We start from the raw sequence: 7,583 nt of genomic DNA on the forward strand, positions 1-7,583 counted from the left end.
AACTATCTGCGTCGCTTAAAAAAAAAAGACAAAATAAAATAATCTCCATCAGAGCTGGAGCAATAGCACATCGGGAAGGGCATTTGCCTTGCACACAGCCGACCCAGGTTCGATTCCCAGCATCCCATTTGGTCCCCCGAGCACCACCAGGAGTAATTCCTGAGTGCCTGAGCCAGGAGTAACCCCTGTGCACTGCCAGGTGTGACCCAAAAAGCAAAAAATTAAAAATTAAATTAAAAATAAATAAATAAATAAAATCTCCAGAGTCACAGTCACCTTTCTCCAGAAATACCATAAACAGTACTTAGTATTTTGCCTCCAGCCTTCCCCCAGCCAACTGGAGTTGGCTGTAAAGGTAAAAGGTAAAGGCCCTCCCGTTGATCGTCGATTTGCTCGAGCGGGCCCAGTAACGTCTCCATTGGAGACTTTGTTGTTACTGTGTCTGGCATATCCAATACTCTCGGTAGCTTGCCAGGCTCTCCGAGAGGGGCGGAGGAGTTGGCTGTATGCAAAGTAAATGCCTGAACTCTTGTACCATTTCTTGGACTCCAACCGTCCTTCTCTTCAGCTGAGTGAGAAGACAAACGCACAGTGCAGATGGTCAAACACACTCAATGGCGATGCATATAAGGGAGGTGAATAACTTTAGGGTAAAAAAAAAAGGAAAAGAGGAGGCCAGAGGGATAGTTCAGCAGGTAAGGTGCTTGCTTTGTTCAAGTTCGATCCCCAGCATCTCAAGTGCTACCAGGAAGGAGTGATGCCTGAGCACGGAGTCAGGAGTAAGCCCTGAGCACTGCCAGATGTGGCCTCCAGACCGAAACAAATATATAAATTTATAAATAAGAGTTGAGAAGATCACTCAAAGGGTGCTTAGCACATGCTTTGCATGTGGGAGACCCGTGTTCGATTCCCCATACCACGTAGTCCTCTGAGCACCACCAGGAGCAATCTCCGAGCACAGAGCCAGGAGTAGCTTTACCATGCCCTGTCCTGCCACCACCAGGTGTGCCCCCACCACACAACAGCAAAAAAAGTGCGGGGGGGGAGTTGCTGGAGAGAGAGTATAGTGGATAGGGCACTTGCTTTGCAAGCTGCTAAACCCGGTTTGATCCCCAGCCCCAAATGTGGTCCCCTGCACACTGCCAAGAGTGATCCCTGAGCACAGAGCCAGGAGCAATCCCTGAGCACTGTCTGATGTGGTCCAAATCCCCCCCCAAAGCAAACAAAACAAAAAAGATGATAAAAGTCACTAAACAGCCATAGAGGCCAGACTTGTGGAGCCTATCCTGTCCACAGAGGTTGGACATAGCAGTGACAGAGAGGACATGTGTGTATGTGCATGTGTGTGTGTATGTGAACCCATACACAGTCATATGCACAAACACCGCAGCATGCCTCAAGTTCACCCTTGAGCTGCCCTTGAATTCTCCCGCTTCTCCTCTCTGTCTGCTCCTCGGCTTCCTCTTCCTCCTCCCACATAGATTTGATGAGCTGGTCTTTGTAAAATGCTTAGAACAGAGCCTGGCACAAGGTAAGCACCCATACATTAGCTAGTGTTATTATTACTCCCCAACTGACAGCCTCTCCCGGCTCCCTCCGCCCCTCCTCGCTCTAACTGCCAATCTTTATCTCCAGCCCCATCTCCAACTCCTAGTCATTTATGAGGCACCAGGCTGCTGTCCTGCAGTGTCTCACGAGACTCCTAATCAAACCCTGGTCCCCTCACCCCCATCCCCAACACCCAGCCGGCTTCCCCTTACTGCCCTGGGCCTATTGCTCCAGCCAGGTCGAGGCTCAAGATGAGGCTTTGTTTCCTTTCTAAGAATTGTTTCAACTCTTGTTCAGTTACTCCTCGGTGTCTAGGGAGAGTCAAGCCACAGTCAGCCCTGAGCCAAGTACTAGGAACCTGCTAGCCCAGGGTCCAACCCTTGGAAACGGTCACTGTCCCCCAATACAGATATGCTTCTGCAGGACCAGACAAGCGTCTCAGACTAGAGTCTTTGCAAATGGCTGGATCAGCAGCAGGGAGGGGGAATTAGGAGGAAAAGGCTGGCTCTGACAGGAAATAAGACAATCAACTTAAGAGCCCCAAGTTGAAGGGCTAGAGCAATAGTACAGCGGGTAGGGCGTTTGCCCTGCAAGCGGCTGACCTGCGTTCGGTCCCTAGAATTCCAGATGGTCCCCTGAGCACCACCAGGAGTGATCCCCGAGCACCGCTTGGGTGTGACCAAATTACAAAGAAAAAAAGAGCCCCAAGTTGAGATCCGGCCCCCCCAACTCTAATTCCCACATCTCACCCATTATAGAGTGAAAATGCTTTCTCTGGCAGGAGTCGCCTACCTGGGACGGTTCCGCTGCGTCTCTCTCTCTCCAGCTTGCTTCTTGCGTAGGTCTCTGGTGTGCCACTTTTCGTGTCTCTGGCCCAGCAGCGGAGCGGAGACCCCTGCTGCCGCTCTCTCCCTGTTTGCATCACCACACTAGAGCGTCACTCCTTGGAGCTGTTCTGGCTGTGTTGCAGACCACAGGACACTGCCACAGGGTGAGACCTCAGCTTCTCGGCCCACTGTCCTATTTCTCCAGGGGCCTCGAGGTTCTGAGTGCACAGTCATGGACAGCATCATCTACGCCTCTCTCAGGCCAACCCTGCTCCCCTGGGAAGGTCTTGGCCTGGCTGCTTCAGGGTCTCTTCTGGGATGTCTGAAACACAGTCCCACCCTGGATCCCCAGCACCTCAGGGACCACATAGGGCTGGCAAACGGGAAAAGTCTGAGGAAGGTGATGCTACTGTATTCAAGTATCTAGTGGGTTGGGGCAGGAGCAAAAGCACCAAGGGCACTGGCCTTGCACGCGGCTGACTTGGGTTCAATTCCCTGCATCACATTTGGTCCCCAGAGCCCCTCCAGGAGTGATTCCTGAGTGCAGAGCCAAGAGTGACCCCCTACGCACCACCAGGTATGGCCCCAAAACAAACAAAAATATCTCATGGGTAAAGGTATGTGGGATGCTGTGAAGAACATTCACCTAAGGCAAGAGAAGATGGCATCAATGCAGGCGCTGGGAGAGATGGGCTTTGTCTGTGGGTGCCCCGGGTTCAATCCCTGGCACCATATGGTCCTCTGACCACCTCCAGGGGAGATTCCCCCCACCATGGACCCCAAATAAAACAAGTCTCACATAGGTGATAGGTTATGACCGGAAGATCCAGCTGAGGGATGCAGAGATCCTTGTTAGATTATCTGGGTTCAAGTCCAGCACTTCAGGCAAGTAACGGTCTGGCCTTTTGTGTATAACATGGGCAAAAGAGCACCACCTCACAACACGGAACCAAGATGAGAGGCTGGACGCAGTGGGCATGTGCTTTGTCAGGGTTGCCTGGCAGTGAGGGAGGCAGAGGTTGGGTGGGCCGGCCACTGGAAGCTCAGCGAGACCCTCAGAGTACACAGCCTCCAGTGCGAATGCAAGACAAAGGCTGGCTCAAGTGTCAGGGCAGGTGGGGCCCGCTCGCTTGGGAAAGAGACCCCTGGAAGGAAGGACAGGGGTGGTGCCTTGAATGATTTGGGGGAGCTTATTTTTGGGGTGCACCTGTGTCCCAGACACCGCAGGTCCTCAGTTTACCCTCCCCACTTCCCCTGGCAGGGATCACTGCTTTAGAAAGAGAAAGGCAGCGCAGCGCCACGACTTGCCGATGTGACGCAGCTGGTGGGCAGCAGGGCTGAGTCAAACTGAGTCACAGGGAGGGGGGAGGGCCTTCCCCTGCCACCCCAGCCTGCGAGGGTGGAGGGCTGCAGGAGAGGAAGGGGTGATGTGCTGAGCAAGACTGCCTCAATCCGGGGAAGGAAAGCAAATCAGCGGGGGTCAAGGGGTTTAAAGGGACACCGGGTGGTGGGGGGGAGGCTGGACCCTTCCCCGCCTCGCCTCTACCTGCTCACAGACCACATTTTTACGGGCCCCTCAATGCACGGCTCTGTCCCTTCCCTTTCCCCCAACCACAGCTCAAGACTGCAGCGGTCTCGAAAGCACAAAGGGGCTGCCTTTACCTGCGCCCATCCGCCCTTTCATAGACACTCCCGACCCAGCCAACCCCCACCCTGAGCCCCCAGGCCCACAGAGAGCTGGTTGTCTGGCCTCTCTGCCCCACAGCCTAAAATGGCATTTCTGGAACATGTTATCCCACAAAAGGGGCGGAAGCCCATCGAACCGCTTTAAAAACCTGGCCTTAATTTTTGATCTTGTGGAACGTTAGTCCAGGAGCCATCAAACAGGGCTGCTCCACGGGCGTTCTGTGCAAAATGTGGCCAGCCCCACGCCGTGCGTGGGGGTGGGGGGGCGCCCAAGTGTGTTCTTCTTGGCTCCAGCTGCTCCTTTGAGTTTCCCCTTCCCCCACCTTCCACCAAAAAGCCAAACCATGCTTCAAAACAAAAACCAAATTTATTCAGCAACTTAATTAAGAAATCCTATAAATCAGGACCACCACAATTTAACACACTCCGCTGCGAAGTGTACGTCAATAGCTACATCTGGAGGATGAACAAGCCATTGAATGTTTTTTTTTGTTTGTTTTTGTTTTTTTTTGTAAAAAAAAAATTGGTTTAGCTACCTTCAAGTTCGGGGGACGGGCAGGGAGGGGAGTGGCACCTTTCTAAACAGCGCAGTCAAGTTTCAAGAGGTTTGTAAAAGCCTGCTGCCGTTTCTCCTCCGGGAGAGTCACTTGGAAAAAAAAAAGGATTTCAGTCACTCGCAATCGCAATCGGTGGTAAGAGGTCAGAGGGGATGAGGCCTCTTGCGGGCTGGCCCCAGGCTCCCGTAAGGCCAGCACAGAGTAAGAACCTATCTCCTCCATCCATCCCGATGGATACCAGGAGAGGGTGGAAAGCGTAGGCCAGTCCCAGGCCAGGAGAGAGTCGGGTGTTTATGCCGATGTTCTGAGTTCTGAGAAAGCTCACGGCTGGGCCAAGAGTGGCCTCCCAGGAGGAGACTTTCCGGAAAAACAAACAACTCTCCCCACAGGCCAGTCTGTGTGTGTCCTCTGGAGACTCCCAAGAGATAGCAAAGCACACACAGCTCTTTCTTGGAGCCAGGAGAGCCACCAATTCGCGCTTTCAGGGACCACTCCCCCAAAACAGACTTCCAAGCACAGTTAAGTCATGACCTTGAACCCCAGGTGGCAAGGTCAAGTCATTTCAAAGTGCACATTCAAGTTCACCTCTGCCCACTTGCAAAACTCTTCCACCTCCCTCCGGGTTCCCTAGCTGGGGTTTACGCATCTCCCAGCTCCACCAGCCACCTATGAGGTGGAGGGGTCAGGGAGACGGGCAGCCCACCCACCACCAAGCTTTGACATTCTTCTCGCCTTCGGAATTTCTCTCTGCACAGCAATTGTAGCACCATTTCCACTAGGCTTCCCCCACCGGAAAAGAAAGAACATGTATGCATGTGATTCGTTTTCAAGTATTGTTACGTAGCCCTCGCCACCCCCGCCCCTAGGAGCCCTATCTTCGAACAATCCAAGCGCACGACGCCCCCAAGGGTTAAATCAGGTACAAGTCACTGCAAGTAGCTGCCAGAGTTCTCCCGGTTCATCCCGGGTCCGGGGGGGCCCCCGAGGTGGCCGGGAGGGGGAATTCTCACGCACGCGGCACCGACGCACCCGGGTCCGTGCATTTCTCCGAGCTCAAGTTTCCTCCGTCCGCCGGGCGGGGGCCAGGGGCGCCTCGGCCGGAGGTGGGCGCCAGGGTCGCAGGTCATGACGCTCCGGGCCGGCGATGGGCAGGACGCCGTGGACTCCGCGCTGCGGCCGCCTCTGCCTCCTCCTCGTCCTCCTCCAGGAGCCCGGGGTCAGTGCAAGGCGCCGGAGGGCTGCAGGGCCACGGGATCCGGGCCGGCGCGGCCGCTCCCGGGCGCGGGGGCTCCCGCGGGGCCCGTGGCGGCCACGGCGGCCACGGCTCGTTGGAGTCTCCGCACGGCCTCCTTGATGAGGTTCCCCGAGAGCACGAGCTGCTGCAGGAGCCGGTGCGGGTCGTCCTCGCGGGTGCGCGCCCCCGCCGGGGGCCAGCGACGCGGCTGCAGGCGGCGAGCCGAGACGGCGCTCCGCAGCCACCCGCGCCGGCACGGGCCGGGCAGCGCGCCGGGGCCCGCGGGCAGCTCGGCCACAAAGTAGGGCGCAGCCCGGCCACGCACGCGGCCGCGATCCCCGAGGGCGCAGCGCAAGGCCCCCGCGGCCGCCGGGCCCCCCGCCTCGGCCGGCGCGGGCGGCGGCAGCAGCAACGGCAGCGCCGCCGGCCGGGCCTTGTCCACCCGCACCGCCGCCGCCGCCGCCGCCGCCGCCGGGGGCCGCGGGGGCTGCAGCGGAGGCCCCGGGGGCGCGCGGGGGGACGCCGGGCCGTCGTGCGCCGCGTCCAGCTGCAGCGTCTCGCCGATCCGGGCCACCAGCCGGTCCACGTCGCCCGAGCCGCCCAGCGTCACCGACTGCTCCAGCAGGAGGAAGCTGTCGTCGTCCTCCTCCTCCCCCTCCGCCTCGTCGCCGGCGTCCTCGTCTTCCTCCCTCCGGCACGGCATGGTCCCCCGCCCGGGCACCCGCAGCTCGGCGGGCGGCGCAGGCGGCCGGGCTGCCCGCGGGGCTCGGCGGCGGGCGGCGGCGGCGGCGCCGGGCGTGGCGCGGAGGCCGGGGCCGGGGCGGGGGCCGGGGCCGGGGCCGGGGCCGGGGCGGACGCGGAAGCCGGAGCCCGCCAGACACTCGCGCCGCGCGCCTGCAGCCGCGGGAGCCCGAATCCGACCGGCTCGGGTTGATTTGTAAACAATGGGTGACGTCGCCGCGGGCTCCACCACCGCGCCGCGGCCGGCGGGGGAGACGCGCTCGCAGACGCCGGCACGAGGCGCGTCCAGGCGTGGCCCCGGGCCGCGGCTGGACACCGCGGGCGCTGCTGCAGCTCGCGGTGAGTTCCCGAGGGGCTCTCGGGAGCCTGCGCAGCGCCGGGCTTCCAGGGACCCAGGGGCCACCGCGGGCGCGACAACCCCGTGAGCGGCCGTGCTTGGTGCCGTCCACTCGCGCGCACACCCACCCGCGCGGCCCCGCCCCTCGGACGCGGCCCCCTCCCACGTGTCCGCAACGCCCGGCCCGGCCCGCCCCGAGCCCCGCAGGCCTGGACAGCGGCGCGGTGGGGGAGGGGCCGGCCGGCCGCCGAGCGGTGGGGCGGGGCCCGGAGGTGGGAATTGGGGGCACCGAGGGCTTCTGGTCCAGGGGGCCCAGTGGGGGGCCGGGACGACTGACCGGCGGGTGGGCACGCAGGTGACCTGGGTTCGATCCCCGGCGCCACGTAAGGTTCCCTGAGCCCTGCCAGGAGTGACCCCTTAGTGCTGAGCCAGTAGCCAACACACACACACACACACACACACACACACACACACACACACAGAGGCAGGGGGTCTCAGCCAGTCCCCAGAGCCAACACACACACACACACACACACACACACACACAGAGGCAGGGGGTCTCAGCCAGTCCCCCAGCGCCCCGACACCCCCACCCCACCCCCATCAGCACATTTCTAGAGGACGACGCGCCGCCACACGGCTAAACGGTCGAC

At 59.7% G+C, this 7,583-nt stretch overlaps 1 protein-coding gene across 1 annotated transcript; it reads right to left on the reverse strand.

The window, feature by feature from the left end:
* Window positions 1–4,409: 4,409 nt before the first annotated feature.
* On the reverse strand, window positions 4,410–6,644 carry FRAT2 (FRAT regulator of WNT signaling pathway 2). Its single transcript, XM_056120574.1, has one exon. The coding sequence runs from the start codon at window positions 6,553–6,555 to the stop codon at window positions 5,836–5,838; it is 720 nt and encodes a 239-aa protein (XP_055976549.1). The 5' UTR covers window positions 6,556–6,644; the 3' UTR covers window positions 4,410–5,835.
* Between the last annotated feature and the right edge of the window lie 939 nt (window positions 6,645–7,583).

This window comes from Sorex fumeus, unplaced genomic scaffold (assembly GCF_029834395.1).
Source record: "Sorex fumeus unplaced genomic scaffold, SorFum_2.1 ptg000043l, whole genome shotgun sequence".
In the NCBI taxonomy this organism is placed as follows: Eukaryota; Metazoa; Chordata; class Mammalia; order Eulipotyphla; family Soricidae; genus Sorex; species Sorex fumeus.

What these genes read in the sequence shown, in the direction of transcription:
- FRAT2 (XM_056120574.1), bottom strand. Translation starts at nt 6,555, where the DNA reads ATGCCGTGCCGGAGGGAGGAAGACGAGGACGCCGGCGACGAGGCGGAG.